Source organism: Somniosus microcephalus, chromosome 13 (assembly GCF_052327205.1).
Source record: "Somniosus microcephalus isolate GS21.2 chromosome 13, FLI_Smic_1.0, whole genome shotgun sequence".
NCBI lineage: Eukaryota > Metazoa > Chordata > Chondrichthyes > Squaliformes > Somniosidae > Somniosus > Somniosus microcephalus.
In genome coordinates, this window is record NC_140999.1 from 175,697,100 (window position 1) to 175,720,150 (window position 23,051).

Below are 23,051 nucleotides of genomic sequence, written 5' to 3' on the forward strand. Positions count from 1 at the left end.
TGTTGAACTCTGATTTTTTTCTTTTAAAAATGCCTACACTGCTCCCTAATGGAATTTCCTCTTAAAATCATGTTGCTTTACCTGCTCCTGTGATTTTGCTGGCCGTGAACTCAGCATCTGACCTAGACATTAAGCATATATCATGGTTTGCAGGATGACTGAGTTAGTTCACAACCAAAACCGTCTGGAACAGCTGCCCCTGCTGTGTAAGTGGGGTGCGATCCCAGCTTTTGCAGTAGGACACCTGACCTCTACAGATGCAGCTGGAGGTTGGGTAAGTAATAAAAAAACGCATTTCAAACACATGTTCAAGCATGAGAATAAAGAAGACAGTTATTCTATAATCTTCTTAAATTCTTGCAGAGTAAATTGTTGGCTTGTCTGAATACAAGGGAACAGATGGCTTTCTAATGGTACTGTACCTTTGTTTACTTCTGTAGCAATGAATAGGGATGCCTGTTGGTCTGTTCTTGTACAAGTGCAACTTAGCTATCTATAGTTCTGCTCAGGTCAGATCTATTAGGTAGGAAACTGAATTCTATCCAAATGAGATTTTCCCTCAGATCTATAACCATTATCTTTTTTCCAAAATTAAACATCACTTGCCACTCATTTGCCCACATCGATGGTCCTTGTAAACATCTCCATTCCTCTTAAAACCTGACTCTCCTTCACATTTCTTTTTATTTATAGCTTTTTTTTTTTAAAAGGCCTATCCTTTAGAAAAGTAGCTTTGCTCGGAGATGTGAGTCCATTTCCAGATGCATGGTTTGATGTTGTGTAATACGGAATTCTTACTCTGTTATGTTTATCCCACAGAAATCTCTAAACTTGCACAATTGGGTTGCACTAACCATGTACAGCCATTAAGAAATATTATGCATAGCACAAGTTCCAGACCAATCTCTTGGGTCATTGCTCCCTAGTTGAAAGTTTGCCCTTTTTTAATCAGTCCCCATGACCTCCTGTTATCCAGCCAAATTTCTATCCAGTTTGCTAGTTCCTGTTTCCTTGAGCATTTACCTCAATTAGATATATGGTTCGTGCAGAGCCTTGCCAGATGTCTTTTGAAACTGAGGGAAGTGATATTGGGTGCTATTATAGTGCAGGTGTTGGTTTGAGTTCGGTATGTGCTTACAGTGATGCAGAGCTGACAGGTGTGAGTTATACTGCCAGCTCCACATTGCTCAATGGAAAAACAAAGCTCTGCATAATCTGGTTAAATTTTAATGTGAAAGAACTGAATGGCCAGTCTGCTGTTTGCTAACACTAAGAAGCACCTTCATGCTGAAGTTCCACTGTACAGTTTGCATTGACACAGAGGTGAAACCACTTCTGATTGATGCAAAATATGTCGGTGAACCGCAACACACTTGGGTGGCGGTAACATCACAGAATCATCTAGAGGTACAGAGAACCAATCTTGCAGGTCAGGGGGGAAAAAAGGGCGTTTTTAAAAACATATAAAATTGTAGCGCAGAGGAAGCCATTTATTAGATCATTTATTTCTATCTTATGATATAGAACAAAAGAAGCCCCATTGAGGATACTGGGAGCATCCTATGACCCACCACCCACCAGTCTCAGAAAATTCAATTTGTCGCAAACGTCTCTTGCCTATCTTTCAGACATTCCGATCCATAACACCAATTTCCCCTTTGTGCCATTGGCCATCATTTTCTCAACCAAATTCTTATGCAAAATTTCCCTAATTCTAAAAAGGCCCTGCCCTTTACAAAGCTTACAAAGTACAAAGTATTACAAAGTACGGTGGCATAGTGGTTAGCACTGTTGCCTCACAGCGCCAGGGACCCGGGTTCGAATCCGGCCTCGGGTGACTGTCTGTGTGGAGTTTGCACATTCTCCCCGTGTTTGCGTGGGTTTCCTCCGGGTGCTCCGGTTTCCTCCCACAGTCCAAAGATGTGCGGGTTAGGTTGATTGGCTATGATAAATTGACCCTTAGTGTTAGGGGGATTAAATACGTGGGGTTACGGGGATAGTGTGGAATATGTGTTGGTGTAGTGGTTACGGGGATTGGGTGGGATATGTGTCGGTGCAGGCTCGATGGGCCGAAATGGTCTCTATCTGCACTGTGGGATTTCTGTGATTCTGTGATTTACAGCACAGAAACAGGCCATTCAGCCTAACGGGTCCATGCAGGTGTTTATGCTCCACACAAGCCTCCTCCCACCCCTCTTCATCTAACCCCATCAACATACCCTTCTATTCCTTTCTCCCTCGTGTATTTATCTAGCTTCCCTTTAAATACATCTATGCCATTAGCCTCAACTACTCCTTGCGGTAGCGAGTTCCACATTCTAACCACTCTCTGGGTAAAGAAGTTTCTCCTGAATTCCATATTGGATTTATTAGTGACTATCTTTTTTTTAATGGCTCCTGGTTCTGATCTCACCTGCAAGTGGAAACATCCTCTCTACGTCTATCCTATCAAACCTCTTCATAACCTTAAAGACCTCTATCAGGACACCCGTCAATCCCCTCTTCTAGAGAAAAGAGTCCCGGCCTGTTTAAACTTTCCTGATACCAGAATTGAGAGATTATACCTTTCCAGTAAATCTTTTTTGCACCTTCTCCAGAGCCTCTGTCTTGTTTATAATAGTATATGGAGACCAGAACTGTTCACAAATCTAGGTTGACTGTCTCTAATCAGTCCTGCTCCTTCTAAGTTTATTTCATCCCTAATTATGATCGTCAGTACTTTGCTACTACTGATGTAAGGCTAATCAACTATAAGTAGCCTGGCTTATCTCCCTCTCCATTTTTGGACAGAGGTTTAACATTTGCCACTTATTAGCATACATTACTTATCCATTATGAAGCACTTGAACATTCTCTGCCAGAGCTATTAACAGTGGTGGGAAGAGTGGAATGGGAAATGGTGCGCTGCGTGTTGTAAGCGAGAAGCAGGTGACTTCAATAAGTTGTTTTCCATATCCCATAATTACTACTAGTGGTAGATTCCTCTGAGGGAGATTTGTACCCTGTAATCACCGAGAGTCCATTGTTTCTATCAGGCGGAGTGTATAAAACAAATCAGTTGTAAAATTGAGCTGGTGCATATCTCTTGGGTTATCTGCAAATAAGACAGAAGCAATCTGGAAATGCCAGCACTGCTGGCTGATCCCGCAAACCCCGATATCTTCCCCCCCCCCCCACCCCACCTCTTTGCTCAGGGTGTCAGCTTTTTCTGAGTACGATAACGTGTCAGAGCCCCCTGTTACCTCATCCAAGCGATCATTCATCATGTATGAATCTAGACCGTGAGGAAGTGATGTTTTTGTTTTCAGACGTATGTCAGTTCTAATTAAGTTTCCACTGCTTCAGGTACTGCCTCAATCTCAAGTACAAATAGCAACTCAATTTTCTAGGTTAAGCTCGTTTGTATGAAAGTTCACAATATGCCTCTCCTACCAGACATCACTGGTAGGAGAGGCATATTGTGTGCAAGTCAAATTTGAAGTGATGGGTAACGTGAAAGCGGGTGTCACAAGGAGGCAGATAAACATTCAGAAAACATCTGGAGAGCATTAAAAGCATCTTAACCCATCAACAGCCTTTGCCAAGGCTGAACAGCAGGCAAATAAGACATGGCAGGTCAAGGTGAGGGAAAAGGGTCCGTAGGTGCAGATATAAGTCTGTGGACAGTTAGCAGTGCAATCGAGCAGCCAGACTCCTCTTTGAGAGCTGTTGAAGTCGAAGCGTTGCTCTCTGTGCGAGACCATGGCATCAACCCATGGATCCGCCCTGCAGCATGTCTGCAAGAATCTGCAGCCAAGTTTCAGGCCAACTTTGGCCATTACTGCCCCTGCATATGCATGCTCTATATTGCATCAAACTCACAGGTGTATCACAGCTTACCCTCTGCTGACCCAGACCCTGGGAAGGCAGGTTTCTATGGTCAGGCCCAGGTAGGTTTTCCACAGTCTGCAGAAATAGTTGATGGCATCTTGGCAGATGCAGCCAAATAGGAAGTACAGGCTCCTGATCATTCTGGCATGGCTTCTTTCATGTATAGGAAACTCTTTTTTATCCGGCACTGATGGGACCGGCGTGGTGCCGGTTGATCAAAAAGTCCGGATTACAGAGAGGTATACTTACCAAGGTACGAGAGCCCTGTACACGGCCACAGGTGCAGGAGCCCCGGTTACACGGCACTTGTGCACGAGTCCTGGTTACACGGCCACAGATCCAGGAGTCCCTGTTGCACGGCCACAGGTGCTGGAACCCCGGTTACACGACCACAGATCCAGGAACCCCGGTTACACGGCCACTAATATACAGTAAAACTTACCTGAACCTACTCCTGAATTTTGCCGGTTAAGAGAGATTTCCGGATAATTTAGGTGCCGGTTAACAGAGAGTTTCCTGTAGTACCATGTAAAGTACCAAATGCTTTTATGTGGGGTGCTTCTGAAGAACTTTGCAGCACAACCATCAATCGGGTATTCACATCTTGAAGTGATGCTGCCAGCGCTCTACTGACACAGTCTCTTTTAGGAGTAGGAGCCTTGATCAGTACAACATCTCTTAAATCGAGGCATGTTATCTCTCTGTAGATGTCAGGGTGTGGGTGCAGACAGGAGGGCATGCAGTTACCTCTCTGGCATCCTGTCCTGTCTGGCATCACTCTGCAGATCCTACTCTTCCTCTGAGCAGAGGACCTTGTTAGCAAACTCTCTGGTGCAATTATGGCAGCTCTGGGCCTGAATGCCAGCAGTAAAAAAAAAAAAAATACAAGAAGGACCTTTTTAAAAGATCGAGAAATGCTTGCCTTTAGAATCTTTGAACGGTCCTCCTGCCTGCAGGCCCGTCCCAAGGCGGCCGTCCTACCAGGTTTTATTGGTCATGCTGGTGACTCAGCATCCAGCAGGCCTAGAAAATGGCACTGTGTCGTTCCAAAACAATGACCAAAACCAGCATTAAGTGGGCAGGAATAAATCCCATTCCATTTTCCAACTGCGCACCAAAACGGGGCGGTAAAGAGACCATAATCTGTCCCGACTCTGACAGTCAACCGGCTTTCTGAGCTTGGAGGGCAGAACAGCCAAGCCTGACTTTGTCCTTGCCCAACATCCACATTCCACAAAGGCCCCTTCTGCTGCCAAAGCGTGGCTCAAGGATTGAATCTTTGTACGCCTTAGTACCACTTCACACTGCATTTAGAGAAACTAAGTTATTGGAGAACTGAAAGCGGATTATTTCAACAAATCTTTGAAGGTGCTTTCTAAGTCTGTTGCTTCTAGAGAGCTGAGGTGGACATGCAGTTAGTTGACTTGATATTAACTAGCTGAGACCTCATGTGTGGTTGAGCTCACTTCAGTATCTAGAACGCATTTCTGTTCTGTAATTCTGCAAGGCAGATCGCTTCCTAATTCGATTTTTTTAATGTGAAGGAAAATAAAAATAATTCATAGGTTTGAATTTCCGTCAGGGTTCTCCCAATCGTCAACCGTAACTTCACCAGAAGATCCGCAGAAACCTTAAGAAATGCCATAAATACGGCTTGTGTTGTTTCGCCGGGGATTCCATGGATTTTACGCTGAAGTTACGGTGGGCGATTGGGTGAACCCACATGGAAATTACACCCGTTAGACTTGATTTCTGACTGCGTTTGATCAAGCTATCAAGGCGACAATAAATATCGCAAAGGCCAGTAAAACATAACTGAAACATTTCCTCCCATATGGTCTTAATTTAAACCTGAACTACAGCTCGATTTAAAAGGGTGATGCTTGACATTTAGGTTTTGTACAATTTACACCCTGGAATTTATCATCCTCTGTTTAAAGGCTGTTGAGGTGACTAGTTCAGTCAGTAGATAAACACTCATTCCTGATCTGACCTTGCTTATCAAGGGTGGAATTCAGGAATGCATCATGCTTTGCCAGATGAAGATAACAAGTGTGTGTCACAGATCCTCCCTTACAGTTTTATGTTAACCAGGAACTTGGAATGGCCGTTTGCTTAAAATTCTAGTACGCATCCAAATGCAGTTATTAAGCCACGGCAAAAAAATCTTGCAACTGCTTTGGAAATTAAATTATTTGACATTCATTTCAAAATGCTGCTTGTTTCAATTTTTCTTTTGTTAAAAAAAGGGGAAGAGTTGGGTCCTGATGGAGCAGAATTGGAATGAGGTAGCAAATTTAATTTTACTTAACGTGTGGGTACAGGTTTGCTTACTTCCTGTGCAGTTACCAAAATTGGAACTTTTACAAATGGAATGATGTATGGACGGTAACCAGCGAGTAGTCAGTAGCATGTTTAACCCAACTGGGAGCGACTATGGATCATTTCCCAGGCAGGTCCATTGTTAAATTGAAGCAGGTACAGGAAACTTTTTTTTTATCCGGCACGGACGGGACCGACGTGCCGGTTCATCAAAAATTCCGGATAACCGAACGGTATAGTAAAAGATACGGAGCTGAGAGCGACAAACCCTACAGCTTCAAAACAATGGCCACAAGTTGCAAGCGTCTCTGTAGCTTAGCAACAGCTGCAGCCACACCCTTGCACATCAACACATGGAGGAAGGCAAGTAATAAAAGTTACCTGAACCTACTCCTGAATTTTGCCGGTTAACCGACATTTCCGGTTATTTAGGTGCCGGTTAATCGAAAGTTTCATGTAGTTTGTTTTTCTGGGTGATGTCAGTGGAGTAGTTAGGGATGAAGGAAACCCAGCATTTATTGGGTTGGAAACACTGGACTTTTCTTTAAAACGGTTTAGGCAGTCTCAACTCAGATGTTGCAGGTTTAAGAGTCAAAACCCTTTGAGCAAGTTAATACAGAGTGAATATATCCATAAAAGCCAGCATTCCAGTGCTGGTCAGTCATTGTGGATTCAACAGCTAGATTGCAAATCATCTTCAGCGAGGCAGACAGCAAACCCACAGGCTTGCTTACAAAATGGTTAGTTTGTGACCACCTTTAATTGCACGTTTTCCCAAAACAACAAAGCCTGCAGCTGCATTAGGAGTGCACGGAACAATTCCATCCATCCCCTTTCAGAGTTTCCTTGACAGTGTTCTGCTTCCATGGGAGAGTCGCAGATGAAGGAGATGTGGATGTCAGCAAGTTTTTTTTAACTTTGACGTGCATTTAAACTGAGCTGCAGTCCAGGTTCCAGGGATGCAGAACTCCATTTACACTGCTTGGCTCCTGTCTGATTGGAATATGTCCGACAACTGGGCCTAACCTGAAAAGTTACCACATTAGGAAAAATCTATTCTTGCTTGATTTTCCTTGCATTGTAAAGTTTCAGTTTAGGATCACCTTAATAGCTTGGCAATAACTGTTTCCTTGTCAGCATAAGGCTGCTTAATGCATTAGCATGACATTGCACTGCTTGCTAATTTAACAGTGGCATTTATAATCATATACTTTTTATTAATTGTGACGCATATGTGACGGTGTGACACCTAAAGTGCAATGGACGAGTCTCAAAGCTTTTATATAGAAAGAAGATGTGCATTTAGCCATCATTTCTCCAGTTACATTCCAGCTCCCGCCGCTCCCTACAGTGTGACAGCTGATAACTTGTGAGGAGGGAGAAGGATGTACCACCTTTGGAAAGATTACTGCACCTGACGGTGCGAAGGAGTTGATTTAATATACACAGTTGATGCTGAAACACTCCTGGGTTCGTGACTGTAAACTGTTGGCGTGGTATAGATCCTTTCTCTCCAGTACCCTCAGTGATGTTATTAGCATCCACTGTTTAAACAAAAAAAAAATCTATTTTAAAAACACAGGGCAAACAAAGCCAAAAGAAAAATGTTAAAGTTTGTTCAGAATTCTTTGCAACCACTTGATTTTTTTTTAAAGAAGGGGACCCTTCTGGTGAAATTCTGTCTTCAATTATAGCAAGAGTCCTCTCCCACATTACAAACTGCTTTAGTTGTGGGTTATACAAAAAGTAAAATTAGAACCACAGAATGGTTACAGCACAGAAGAAGACCGTGCTGGCTCTCTGCAAGAGCGCCTCAATTAAATGAGTAAAGTGGATCATTTTCTTCTTGTACAAATTCAGTGTAGAAATTACCATGGGGATTTTAGTTATTTCATTTGTACACCACATCCCAAATAGTTTGGTGTGGTTTTCCCAGCCTATCTCTAAAGTAGTCCTCTTAGGGAAGATGGGAAAGTCTGGACAGTGGCTACATCCCCAGATGCTAGCTGTGCCATTGCTTGGAGGCAACCCACACAAATAACGTGGGAAAGGGCCCCTCTCTTCCCAGGTGACCCAACTGAAATGCACACCTTGTAGGCCTGCTAAAGCCAGAATGTGGTTTGTAGCAGAGCCTGGGATTCAATCTCGAACTTCCTAGGCGACACTCCCCAACTAAAATTGTAGCACCTAGGTTACGATGCGGAACTCCTTCTGAGTGAATACTTTACGCAGATCTGTTGATATCATAACCTTAATGCACTTTAATGATTTTAACTTTCTGTGGTTTCCAGAATGACAACTAATGATTATAACTGAGCGCAGTGGCTAATACATATATATATATAAAACTCTGCTGTGGCGGCCTCTCAAAAGCTATGTTTGTAAACTGAATCAAATGGTGATTAGAGTAAAAACAGCTGGGATTTAATTAACATGACAACAGGGGAAACAGCTGTAAAGCGCATGGGCTGTCAAAGTTCACATAATGGGCAGTTATAGGAAATGAGCACTTCCTGGAGAGTAAGAACAAGGTGAAGAAAAGCCCCACGGTTCATTTAAAAAGTGAGTTATGAATTATTGTGTTTGGAGCCCCCAGAGATCCATTGATATTGTGATCTGACAGCAGGCTGAAGGTGCAGTGGCACTATTTATGCAAGTAAGGCTGCACAATGCACTGGCAAATCCCGACTTTGCTAGCAGGGCTGTAATTTAAGTGAATCTGTGAAGTTCAGAGGGAAAGAACTGCCCTTGTTGGCGCCTCCTGAGGCAGCAGCCCTGACGGAGCAGTGCAAGCAGCTATTGCGGAGGCTTTGCCCCATCATTTGCTTCTGGTTCAGCTTGCCTGAGCAAGCCAACAGTGCGATAGCAAAATACTGCAGATGTTGGAAATCCGAAATAACAACAGAAGCTGCTGGAAAAACTCAGCAGGTCAGGCAACATCCGTGGAGAGAAATTTGAGTTGACGTTTCGGGTCGAACCCTTCTTCAAAACTGGAAAGAAAAGAAAATAGATCGAAGGCAGGGCTGCGATCGGACAAAAGAAGTGAAAGAAACAAAAGAGCTAGACGAGATGGTAATAGGCTGAGATTAGGTGTAAAGTGTACTGGCAGGGCAAGAGATAGCTGCCAGGTGTGAGAGAGAAACAAAAGGAAAGGGGGGGGGGGAAGGAGTGGAAAAATTAAAAGAAAAAATGTGTAATAGGGGCCGAGGTTATGATCTGAAATTGTTGAACTCGATATTGAGTCCGGAAGGCTGCAGAGTGCCTAATCGGAAGATGAGGTGCTGTTCCTCGAGTTTACATTGAGCTTCCGTGGAACAATACAAGAGGCCAAGGACGGTGAGGTCCAAGTGGGAATGGAGCGGTGAATTAAAATGACAGTGCGCTTTACTACCTGTCACTCTGCACAGATCCAAGCCTCATTTATTTGTCTGTTGTGCTGTGGAATCCACCCTACAATGGAAGTGGAGCAGATTCCACCACACCGGCACCCACCCCCCACATATTACAGAACTTCCTGTACTCGAGGTGGTTCTGTTATATAAACAAGCACAAGTGATGAGTGATGGGCACAAGAGGCATGTAACACGACTTAAACAAGAAGAAAAAACTTTTTTATTGTTCTGGAGAGGGTCTAATGAAGTTATAATGAATGATCCAGGAGCTACCATTCTAAGAGTTGGGTTAAACAGGATGTGCCGCCTGACTCAACTCGGGTTCCCATTCCAAGTACCGGCCAGATCATTCACTGTAGCCATTGATAGATAAATCCCGTTGGATTTAAAATCAAAGAGCATTTAGGCTTCCATGCTATACGAACAAAAGCCAACCTGCTCACTGATTGGGCGGTCATTTTGTCTTTGTGCACTAATGTAAAACGGGTGATAGCGAATTGCCAAAGCCATTGGTCGTGTAAAGCGGGAGAGATGTAAAGCGGGCTCCTGACCCACTATCGCCCGTTTTATACTACTGCACAGAGTCCAAATCTACCCCATTGGGGTTCTGATTAAGTTCAGCTTTTTTATTGACCAAGTTAAAAGAGTGCAGTGACTCTTTGTCAAGGTGCTGTATGTGCGCCTTGTTCTAAGCTGCACAGTAAAAACAGAAGCGTGTACTAGACTGCTCCACTTGTGTTTATCCTCTGCTATTCGTGCAGTGCTGGCAATTAAACATTCTTGTATATTTGTATTAAAAGCTATGACCCGAACACTTGCCTGAGCCTGAAGTCTGTATTGACTCTAGCGCACAAGCTCCCTTCAGTTGAAGTCATTAATGCCAGAATGAGTCTGGTGCTGGATTTAAGATGACAGCCTTAACTTTAGTGGCAGCACTGTAGTTGAAACAAAGTGATGCAAGTAGAGTGACGCTCGACAAGGTGGGTTTTTTCTGCTGATGGTGTAGATGTAAATGGCTGCTTTTGATTGCATTTGATGCCATTTATTCTGGCCACAGGCAAACTAGCTACCAACAATGTGGTTTGTGTATTGCTGGCTTGAACAAACTGACCCTCGGCATCAGCGAGAGTCTGCGGCCAGAAAATCCCAAGTTGCGATTGCACCTTTTAATCAACTGCAGTTTACACAGGAACAGCCAATACAGCCCCTCAACCCTGCAATGGATGATATTGGGCAATTAAATATTTTAATCAAAGATACCTAACTGAATTTAACAAACCCATCAGATTTGGTTCCAAAACTGGAGGTTTGCATTGTTCAGAAATATTTTCTTTTAATGCAGGTCATCCTGAAATCAGTGCATTGCCAATTTACTCAGTGCTTACTCAGCAATATAGCGGGCGCCTTCGTGCTAACGTGATTTGCCCACCGTATGCAGTGGACGGTAAAACCATAATAATATGTTAAAAGTGCAAACAGCTGATTGAAGCACAATGCAGACCTGGCTTTGCTGAAATCGGCGGAGCTTTTAAATCTGTAATTAGTGAACTGCGCGAAATAGCAAACACGCTAAATAAAACCGCGTCTTTTGTAATTGACTCCTACGGTACTAGCAAATGGTTAGCGCCATTTACCCGCTATAGGCAGCTGTCTGTGATCAGTGTGGATGGTGTCAGTGGTGGGGACTGTACATATAAAAATGTCGATCCTGACTGTGAATGTTAATCAAATGTTTGTTTTGTCAAAAATTGGAACCCTGGGTGGTAAATCTTTTGTAAAAGTGGAATTATATTAGCTCCGCCATCCCCTTTCTAAACTAATTGGCATGGATAATGCCGCCAGGATCCTTTTTTTCTAGTGATGGCGCTTTCAAGTCCGCACACTGTTTACAAGGGAGATGGTCGGAGCTAAGACTTGAAGTGGAGTCACATGGATTGCCTCTGCTTTGGTGCGCGAGATGCTCTTGTTCTATACTACCGTAGCTACATTTGCAGTTCCTGTAAATGCTTACGGGACCGTTTATTCAAAGTGTGGATCTCTTTGAGATGGGTGTGGCAGTAAAGAGCCAGAAGACACAGGCTTTTAATGTGAGGTACAGTTAACTTCATTGTACCTTAAATGCGCTTTTCAAGTTGAGCCCTTTAATCTCCTCTCTACCCCCCCACCCCCCGCCCAGAACATTATTCTTTAAGGTGCAGTGTTTGCAAATTGTCACTGGTAACACCTTTACTTGTGTCAAAAACAAAGATGAAACGCTAATCATTCAGCTTGTCTGGCGGGGGGGGGAACCCCTGAACAGAAAGTCTTTGATTATGAACAGATGTTTAAGTATTAACTTTAAAGCCCACACAGCTTATGCTTGCATTATAAATGAGAAAATAAAATGGAGCTCGGCTCCCACATAAATACTGCTTGATGTAGTGCCGTGTCTATGACTTTAGTTTGTCCTCGTCCACTGCAAATGTACAAATGTAGGAGTGCAGACCGTTTATGTGTTTACTGAGATGCAAGTTGAGGGCTGAAGAGTTCCATTCATCATCTCGGCAGAACTAGTTACTTTACCGCTTTCGTGAGCTGAAGAGTTAAATGACTCATTCAATGCAGAGCCTTGCTTAACGGTTGTGCGGATGAAAGAATTGGGCAGAAATTAAAGTGGAGAAACGCGGCAGCCAGTTTGCACACAGCAATCTCCCACAAACAGCAATGTGATAATGACCAGATAATCTGTTTTTGTTATGTTGATTGAGGGATAAATATTGGCCAGGACACCGGGGAGAACTCCCCTGCTCTTCTTTGAAATAGTGCCATGGGATCTTTTACATCCACTTGAGAGAGCAGACGGGGCCTGGGTTTAACATCTCATCCGAAAGACGGCACCTCCGACAGTGCAGCACTCCCTCAGCACTGCACTGGCGTGTCAGCCTAGCTTTATGTGCTCAAGTCCCTGGAGTGGGACAGTGAACCCACAACCTTCTGGCTCTAAAGATCCTCTTCTCTTCTCTCTTAGGCAGTCCCTCGGAACCGAGGATGACTTGCTTCCACATTAAAAATGAGCTCGCATGTGACTGATTAGTCCAATGCGGGACCTACAGTCTCTGTCACAGGTGGGGCAGACGGTGGTTGAAGGGGCGGGTGGGTGGGGTGCTTGGGTTGACGTACGCTCCTTGCGCTGCCTGCGCTTGGCTTCCGCTTGCTCCCGGCGAAGACACTCGAGGTGTTCGGCGCCTTCCCGGATGCTTCTCCTCCACTTTGTGCGGTCTTGGGCCAGGGATTCCCAGGTGTCGGTGGGGATGTTACACTTTTTCAAGGAGGCTTTTGAGGGTGTCCTTGAAGCGTTTCCTCTGCCCACCTGGGGCTCTCTTGCCGTGCCGGAGCTCCGAGTAGAGCGCTTGTTTTGGGAGTCTCGTATCGGGCAGACGGACAATGTGACCCGTCCATCGGAGCTGATTGAGCGTGGTCAGAGCTTCGATGCTGGGGATGTTGGCTTGAGAAAGAACACTTGACGTTGGTGCGCTTATCCTGCCAATCCCAGGTCACTATTCAAAGACTAGTGAATTAACCTATGTAACAACAATCACTGTACAACGGAATTCATTCAATATGAAGCACTTTGGGACATTACTGAGACGGGTGATGAAGTGCTGTATAAATACAGGTTCCTTCTTATTTCTAAGATTTTGATCTTGTGTTGTTGCCCAGTGACGAGTATGCTGTATTCAGCACCTCACAATAATTAACAGTGAAAGAGACTCAGCAGTTTATTGGTGTGTATGTAACTCAAAATCATTTATATCTCATATTCCCAGACTTCAGTGTGATTGTCAGCACAACACCTGTGGAGGGTCATGCGATCGGTGTTGCCCTGGATACAATCAGCTACCTTGGAAACCAGCTACAACAGACAGTGCAAATGAATGCGAACGTACGTACTTTAATGAAATTTTAGTATCCCAAAAACTGTGTATTTAAACATAAGAACATAAGAAATAGGAGCAGGAGTAGGCCATACGGCCCCTCGGGCCTGCTCCGCCATTCAATAGGATCATGGCTGATCTGAATCTAGACTCACGTCCACTTCACTGCCCGCTCCCCGTAACCCCTAATTCCCTTATCTGCTAGGAAAATGTCTATCTCAATTTTAAATGTATTTAATGTTGCAGCTTCCACAGCTCTCTGGGGTAGCAAATTCCATAGATTTACTACCCTCTGAGTGAAGAAGTTTCTCCTCATCTCAGTTTTGAAAGGGCAGCCCCTTATTCTAAGATTATGCCCCCTAGTTCTAATCTCACCCATCAGTGGAAACATCCTCACCGCATCCACCCGATCAAGCCCCCTCACAATCTTATATGTTTCGATAAGATCGCCTCTCATTCTTCTGAACTCCAATGAGTAGAGTCCCAACCTACTCAACCTTTCCTCATACGTCAACCCCCTCATCTCTGGAATCAACCGAGTGAACCTTCTCTGAACCGCCTCGAGAGCAAGTATATCTTTTCTTAAATATGGAAACCAAAACTGCACGCAGTATTCCAGGTGTGGCCTCACCAATACCCTGTATAACTGCAGCAAGACTTCCCTGTTTTTATACTCCATCCCCCTTGCAATAAAAGCCAAGATTCCATTGGCCTTCCTGATCACCTGCTGCACCTGCATACTAACTTTTTGTGTTTCATGCACCAGGACCCCCAGATCCCTTTGTACTGTAGCACTTTGCAGTTTCTCTCCATTTAGATAATAACTTGCTCTTTGATTTTTTCTGCCAAAGTGCATAACCTCACACTTTCCGCTGAATGTCACCTCACCTCTTGGGAATGTTACATAAGAACATAAGAACATAAGAAGTAGGAGCAGGAGTAGGCCATACGGCCCCTCGGGCCTGCTCCGCCATTCAATAGGATCATGGCTGATCCAAATCTAGACTCACGTCCACTTCCCTGCCCTCTCCCCGTAACCCCTAATTCCCTTATCTGCTAGGAAACTGTCTATCTCCATTTTAAATTTATTTAATGTTGCAGCTTCCACAGCTCTCTGGGGTAGCAAATTCCATAGATTTACTACCCTCTGAGTGAAGAAGTTTCTCCTCATCTCAGTTTTGAAAGGGCAGCCCCTTATTCTTAGATTATGCCCCCTAGTTCTAGTCTCACCCATCAGTGGAAACATCCTCACTTGCATAATTCCATGGAATAATTCACTGTCACTGGTGTGATGTCCTGTACTGTGCCAGTCTCCACTAGGGGTAAAACACACGACTAACTGGATCGGGGGTGATTGATTTTAACTTCCAGTTTACTTGTTGAGCCCACTTCCAAATCCTCCTCCCCCCCCTTGACTCAGCGAGTGTACAGATCGGTTTCATTCATGTTTCCTTTTCGATTTTTTTCTCAAATCCATTCTTTCATTGTATTCAGAGGCTCATTGCTCTCTGGGCTGTCTGTGGCTTTAGCCCTTTGCTGCTATCACTGCCTCTCTGAGCCACATCCCACCAGGTGGAGTCTACCTCCTGGTCCTGTTTGTAGGTGGCACTGTTGTTAGTGAGGTCATTCATAGTTCAGAGCTTTCTAGTGTTGTTGACTACTTCGCTTTCAGTTGAGAGCATTAATCTTAAACTACCTGTTCCGAGTGTCTGATAAAGAGGCATGCCTCTGCTCTTTGTGCTTGTGTTTATTCAGTGCAAATAAAGAAGCGGATATACACAGCCATGTGAAAACAATGGATTTGCTTTATTTATCCTCATGTTTTAATTGCCCGCTCACTTGTTTGCTTCTTGAGATTCATTAACTTACCAGTAAAGTCAGCAGATATTCTAGTAACTAACCTGAGTGAGCATTAACCTGCAAAGCAAGTCGGTATTATTAGTGAAAGGATTAGTTGTTAATAATTTGACAGTTAAGCAGATTGGTTACCAGTGCTTCACCATTAAGTTACTATTAGTTAAAAGCAACTAAAGAACATTTTTTAAATGGTACATTGCATGCAGAAATAAAGCCCTTTAAGATTCAGTGCATTGGTTTCCCTTTCTGCTTTTCTTTGTAATAACCTGTGAACCCCAGGAGTTGTACATCAGTGCAATGCTTTGCCAACCAATGTGTCATACCCAGTATAATTGATTTCAGCCTATGATGTTTTGCCATGTATTATATTGTCTTACTTCATAATGGAGAGAGGTACAGTTCACATTTTTTCCTCAGTAACCTGTGAAAATCCCGAACTGTGCTGGACAGCTACCAAGTAACACCCACACGAATGGGTGCAATGCAGAGGAATAATGGGTGCTAACCTCCTTTGCTTCTGAATAGCACTGCACACAAACTTCCTCTACAGCTTTTCATGTGTTGATCACCTGAAGAGGGTGCAGCCAGTGTGAAGTCTTGTCCAAGACCTTTGCGCTCCAACCTCCTCTAATAGCACCAGCTGCAGTTCAGGGGCACACTGCCCCCCCAGAAAAACCTGGTGCGGTTCCACCCAGAAATGCCTTTTAGGTGCTGTCTTAAGGGCCAGGCTGGTGTTACCAATAGAGGTCTTAAATTTTTGGCCTCTTGACTGGGAAAGTGTTCCACGCTAACCAGAGTAAAAAGAGAAGCATCACAGTCAATCTAGCTCCCTCCTGCTCTTCCTCACCCACACTAATCCCCGTTCCACCACCTACTGCTTGCCACTGTGGTGCCACCCTCTTATCAGGTTCCTCCAAGACAGACTGTAGAGGCATCCGGCTGCTTGGGATGTTGCTGCCATCCCAGCCATGTCACAGCAGCACGCACTCATTCAGGGGGACGGAGCCTTTGAGTAAACCAAAAGATCACTAACGTGCAACTTTTGGCACACATGCATTCATTTAAAAACTTGCCATTCTTCATCAGAAAGTGTCCAGATAATAATTCAACCCCATTATTTTCAAAAAAAATCTGGCTCTCCCTATTAGACTTCAACTATCGCTGTCCCTTTAATGGTATTGGTGCCTTTAGGACCCAGGATGTACCCAGATTTCCTCTCCTTTATGGCCCACACCCAGTAGTGCTCTCCTATGTGCCTAGTGTGTGGTCCTCTTATTTAACTTAGGCCAGGCGGAGTCCACTTCTGATGCACAGTGCTCCTGGTCAGCACTTGGAGAGGATGATCGGCCCCATAGTTATATATTTTTTAAGTTGTTAGGAATGAACTGGCTCTGCTCAAGGTGAAGTTTGAGCTAGGTACCCATTCTCCCCCTTTCCTTTACATTGCAACTGGTGTAAGTGACAGTCAATGGAGGTCAAAATCTAGCCATTGAACTGCCAACTTAAAATCTAAAAGAGCAGGTAGGCTAAGATTTTACAAGACAAAGTTTGGGTCTTCAAGTAGGCACAAGTCTCACTACATTTACTCTCATAGAAAGATAGGAGCAGGAGTAGGCCATTCGGCCCCTCAAGCCTGCTCCGCCATTCAATGAGATCATGACTCATCATCCAAACTCAGTACCCTGTCCCTGCCTTCTCTCCATATCCCTTGATCCCTTTGGCCTTAAGAAATATATCCAACTCCTTCTTGAATATATTTAATGAATTGGCCTCAGCTGCCTTCTGTGGTAGAGAATTCCACAGGTTCACCACTCTCTGGGTGAAGAAATTCCTCCTCATCTCAGTCCTATATGGCTTACCCCTTTATCCTTAGATTGTGACCCCCGGTTCTGGACTCCCCCGCCATTGGGAACATCCTTCTTGCATCTAGTCTGTCTAGTCCTGTTAGCATTTTATAAATTTCAATGAGATCCCCTCTCATTCTTCTAAACTCCAGTGAGTATAAGCCCAATCGACCCAATCTCTCCTCATACCTCATTCCTGCCATCCCAGGTATCAGTCTGGTGAATCTTCGCTGCACTCCCTCCATGGCAAGAACATCCTTCCTCAGATAAGGCGACCAAAACCGTTGAATGAGTCTCTACCGTTCTGCAGATCTCTCTTAGTTTTTCTTTATGGATTACCAAATTTCCACAGACTTTCCCCAATCTGCCACTTTGGGCTCAGTTAATAATTGTGAACGCTGATTTCCTAGCCAATCGAATGTTTGTCTTTTGCGGGGAGGGGTACAGGGGGTGGTTTGCAGGATTGTTCCAGGTTACTTTTTTGAGAGGACTTTTACTGTAGCTGGGTTGGTATTAGTGAGGCCTAAAACCGCTGGAATGAGTGAACTGCACTCATTACTGGGGTCGCTTTTCACCTTCATCACCTGGGTGGTTAAATAGCGGAGTGGATCCTTTGCCTTTTGTATAATCCATGTGATTTTCATTCCACTGATTTCAAAGGAATGAAAATCAGGCGGGTTTTCTAAAGGGGTGGGCAATCCACTCTGCCAGATTACCACCACAGCGGTTAATACACAAATGTATTACAGTACTGTATGTCCTTTTCTTAATAATCTGAGAAAATGCAGCTTTAAATATGCCATATGATTTTGTTGTGCTCTACACATGTAATTAGCAATAACCTAAGATACCGGAATGGTTTCTCATTGTATGCAATGAATAAGGACCTTTTTTTTAACTGTGAGCCATGCAGTTGTGCAATGCACCTTATCAGGTGCATGGATGTTGGACTTTCTGCAGAAGGCAGCCTGAGTTAATGAATCATTCATCTTTTAATATTCATCCCGTAGCCTGCAACTGCAACGGCCATGCATTTGAATGTGTGTTTGACCCTGCGGTCGAACAACGTAAAGGGAGCTTGAATCACAATGGCCAATTTGAAGGTGGTGGTGTCTGTATTAATTGTCAGGTAAGTATCTGCATTTTATACAGACTACTTGTGATTGATTCTGTTTTTACAAATGAGGCATCTGTGTGAGGTTTGCCGTTTAGCTTTTCACTACAGTTGGTTCAAATCATTTAACATTTTGTTAAGATGAGATTTTATAAAAATTCAGTCACTGCGTGCTTTTGATAAACTAACTTCAAATAAACACAAACGCTGTACCATTAAAAGGGACGGTGTACTAATCATTACTAGGGAAGGCACCTGAAAAAGGTTGAAAATTTGAACTCTGGCAAAGTTCAAAGTGGCCCGATAGCTCAGGACGTCAGGGCACCACGGTGCAGTGCCATGGCAACGGGACACCCCAGTTCCCAATCCCAGCCTCACTGCTACAGGCAGTCATGGATGGAGGTCTAGTGCCATCTCACAAGAGAAAAAAGAACTGAAAGGAGAGTCATCCCCAGACTACTCAGGCACACCCCTTGCTTGTCCATTCATGGATTAACAACAGAAAATGCTGGAAACACTCAGCAGGCCAGGCAGCATCGAGGAGAGAGAAACAGAGTTAACGTTTCGGGTCGATGACCGTTCATCAGAACTGGAAAAGTTTAGAGAAGTAACAGATTTTTAAGCACGTGCAGGGGCAGGGACAGGAAGGCGGGGAGGAAAGAACAAAGGGGGAGGGACTGTGATAGGATGGAAGGCTGGAGAGATTAAAAGGCAAAAGGGATGATGGTGCAAGGCAAAAGGAGATGGTAATGGGACAAGTTAAGAAACAAAAGATGACTCTAGATGAGTTGTAAATGGATGGCAGAATGATCAACAGCTGCCATGTGAGGGAAAAAAAGGGGAAGCAAATATAGGGGCCGAGGTTATGGTCTGAAATAGTTGAGCTCGCTGTTGAGTCCAGAAGGCTGTAAAGTGCCTAATTGAAAGAAGAGGCGCTGTTCCTCGAGTTTATGTTGAGCTTCGTTGGAACAGTGTAAGAGGCCGAGGATGGAGAGATCAGAGTGGGAGTGGAGCGGAGAATTAAAGTGACAGGCGACCGGAAGCTCGGGGTCACGCTGGAAGAGACTAGCTGCAGGATATGTGGGGCCCAGCAAAACCAGCACCGGGCAGGGAAGTCGACAATAAAGCGCTGGCTTCAGAATTCAAAATAAATTGAGAGGTAGCTGGCCAATGCTTGCTGCTTCCGCTCATTATATGTAAAATGGCAACTTGCATAAGGCACGAGAAGGACCAAACGCTGAGCATGACTGAGCAGCTTCTGAGAATGGCGGCAAAATTAGAGAAGATAAAAACCCAAAAAGACTTTCCCGTTGGTCATTTTCTACAACTTTCTGCTGGATTGGGTGTGGAGTTAAATGCGCACACAATAACATTTTAATTGTTAAATTATTTCCCTGTTTCATCTTCAAGCACAACACTGCTGGGGTCAACTGCGGGCATTGTGTGCACGGATATTATCGGGCACCCAATGAGCCGGCCGATTCTGTGGAGGCTTGCATTCGTAAGTTTTATTCATTACATCATTTATTTATAATATTTCTTGGTGGGGCGGGGAGGGGGGGGGGCCGGTGATGGTGGAAAGCAGCACTTGAACTGATGTGTGTCATGTTGTTCCAGCTTGTAATTGCAATTCCGAGTTCACAGAAGATGCCTGTGAGGATATCACGGGCCGGTGTTACTGTAAGTACAATTACGCTGGCGAGGACTGTGACCACTGTGCGGACCGATACCACGGCTTCCCCAACTGTTACCGTAAGTATGACCAATACAGGGCTTGGTCTTTTCATTAATTATTGAGATTTACGGCATGGACTGGTCGGGCCGAGTGGCCTGTTTCTGGGCTCTATATCCTATGTATGTTTTCTGTTAAAGGCAGCATTTTAAGGTGGAACTAAATGAATGCGATGTGGAGGGTTCACAGCAGCATTTTCAGGAGTCCACACCAGGTTGAGCCACACAGGTGCAGATGTATATAAAAGGTCCTTAGTCCCCTCTACTGTGATTTATACACAGTTTGGTTCGGCCCAACACAGTTTGAATTTCTGATTCCCACTCATTGGCCGGAATTTTACCGGCGCTCAGGGGGCGGGTTTGGAGGTGGGACATCTGGCAAAATAGCAAAGATTGACAGTGGGTCAGAAATCCGCTGTCATCCCACCTCCAATCAATCTTCACAGGTGTCGAGTCCCCGATTTACGCATGGACCCGACACCTAGCAGCGGGAAGAGGTTTATAGCCACTTAACTGCTTGTTAACAGGTTGCTAACAGGCAGTTAAGAGGCTTTTTGCAATTTTGGCAGGTCTACTGCAGGCTTCCCGATGTCCGGACACTACGCCAGGGTAAGTGTGGCGTGCAGTGTAATGTTTCTTCATTGATGACAACTGCAGAAGTGGTGTGAAGGATCCAATGGTACACTGGTTAGTTTCAGAGGTAAGAAAATGTTGGGAAAATCATTTTAAATGTATTTAGACTTTTCTGTAGGTGACAAGTTTTGAATTGTTTGTGTAGTCCCACCTCATTAGGAGACCCTCTCTCACCAGTGACAGATCGCTTCTGTAACCTCACCTGCAGCTACCATCTGTTCTAGCCTTAGGAGGGAGTCACTGGAGAGTCTGGGTGCAAGGGCTCACCTTTGTAGAGTGCTGTCAAACACTGAAAAATCACCTGTCAAAAAAAATTGAGCGTGGCCCCTTTAAGAAAAGCAGCAGCGAATGCGTCATCAACTGACGTCATCTGACACCGCAGGGCGGGCTTAACAAGGCCTATTGACGCAAAATAGCGTTGGGGGTGGGATCGGAACCCAGAAGGAAGCTGTCCCACCCCTAGGTCGCACGAGAGGTAAAATCCAACCAATTGTTTTTCCTGGTTTTACAGCAGCCTTAGAAGGCCTCTTAATGCCCCCTCTGGTATCCTCTGGTAGAAAAAAAGAACTTGCATTTATTTAGCGCCTTTCACCACCTCAAGATGTCCCAAAGCATTTCATAGCCAATGAGGTACTTTTTGAAGTGTAGTCGCGAGTGTCATTTAGGGAAGAGCGGCAGCCAAGTTTCACACAGCAAGATCCCACAAACAGCCGTAAGATAATGATCTGGTAATCTGGTTTTTGTAGTGTTGGTTGAGGGATAGATGTTATCTAGAATACCAAGAAAACTCACCTGCTCTTCAAAAGGTGCTATACGATCTTTTACGTCCATCTGAAAATGCAGACGGGGCGTCGGTTTAACGTTTCATCCAAAAGACGGCACATCTGACAGTACAGCATTCCCTCTCGTATTGCACTGAAGTGTCAGGCTCTGGAACGAGGCTCGAGCCCATGACCTTCTGACTCAGAAGTGAGAATGCTACCACTGAGCAAAGGCTGACACCTGATGGCAATAAACCCCTCCTAGAGCAGGGATTTCATCTCCTGCCTCTTCCCAAAAATACCAACAGTGGCACTCGTCGTTGAGTTTACCCCTTTGGTTCTGGATCCAGACCAGCTGAATGCGACTTTGCATAAAATGAACCTGTGCAGACTTTGAGTTTATTCAGTTGTGGCATCAGACCTTCGGTATAAATGGAGCAGGTTTGGCACCAAAGATTTCCAGTGGAAACTGTTCTGTGACATAAAAGGGCCACAAATATGTCTGTACTGTAGGAATGCCAGAGTGGAATTCACAATGTGTTGGACTAATGCAGCAACAGTGTAGGCATGCGGCACATTGTATGCAGATAGATAACAGGAGGCCCCTTATTTCTATCTTATGTCTAATGTCAGCTGTGGCTCAGTGGGTAGCACCCTCGCCTAAGTCAGAAGGTTGTGGGTTCAAGTCCCACTCCAGAGACTTGAGCACAAAAATCTAGGCTGACACTCCAGTGCAGTGTTGAGGGGGAGCTGCACTGTCGGAGGTGCCGTCTTTCAGAAGAGATGTTAAACCGAGGCCCTGTCTGCTCTCTCAGGTGGACGTAAAAGATCCTATGGCACTATTCTGAAGAAGAGCAGGGGAGTTCTCCCCAGTGTCTTGGACAATATTTATTCCTCAGTCAACATCACTAAAAAAAAAACAGGTTTTCTGGTCATTATCACATTGCTGTTTGTGGGAGCTTGCTGTGCGCAAATTGGCTGCCGCGTTTCCTACATTACAACAGTGACTACACTTCAAAAGTACCTCATTGGCTGTAAAGCGCTTGGGACGTCCAGAAGTCGTGAAAGGTGCTATATAAATTCAAGTTCTTTCTTTATGCACGTTCAGACTGGTTTAAAATAAAAATAGCTGTCAATTATTATTTTATATATTTTTACCAGGCACCTATCCCAGCCAAGAATTCAGGCAGGTTGACCTGTTCTTGAACCTCGGCAAATGGCAATTTGAAACCAGGTTTTAGAGGGAACACAACAAGAACGCCCTTTTGTTTACTGTAATTTTTTTATCCTCTCTGCCCGGAGGATAGACTTTAGATCTCTGGTTACAAACCAAACGTCAAGCTGAAAAATGGGTCTTTTGTTAAAGAAAAGACTTTTAATAAGTTTAAAATAAAAGATTTGTCAGAAACTGGGCTGCCCTGCAATTTACTTTAAACAGATGAGTGTGTTTTTAGACTGTATTTTGATGAGTAATTTGTTTTATTAAATTATTGAGCATTCCACTCACCTTGTGTGTTTGTTCAACAGCTTTGCCAATGGATCCCACACAATCCACAGGGGCTCTGATTCACGTAGGAAAAATAATAAGTAAGTCACTGGACTTTTAAGGTGTA

At 44.4% G+C, this 23,051-nt stretch overlaps 1 protein-coding gene across 1 annotated transcript in view; it reads left to right on the top strand.

Annotated features, from left to right (window-relative positions):
* Positions 1–23,051, top strand: part of lama5 (laminin, alpha 5) — a 319,972-nt gene that overhangs the window by 129,568 nt on the left and 167,353 nt on the right. Inside the window, exons 7-11 of the mRNA XM_086005633.1 lie at positions 13,391–13,506; positions 18,210–18,328; positions 19,724–19,814; positions 19,931–20,065; positions 22,966–23,025. Of these exons, the coding sequence (XP_085861759.1) occupies positions 13,391–13,506; positions 18,210–18,328; positions 19,724–19,814; positions 19,931–20,065; positions 22,966–23,025 (521 nt within the window). The remainder of the gene's footprint in view (positions 1–13,390; positions 13,507–18,209; positions 18,329–19,723; positions 19,815–19,930; positions 20,066–22,965; positions 23,026–23,051) is intronic.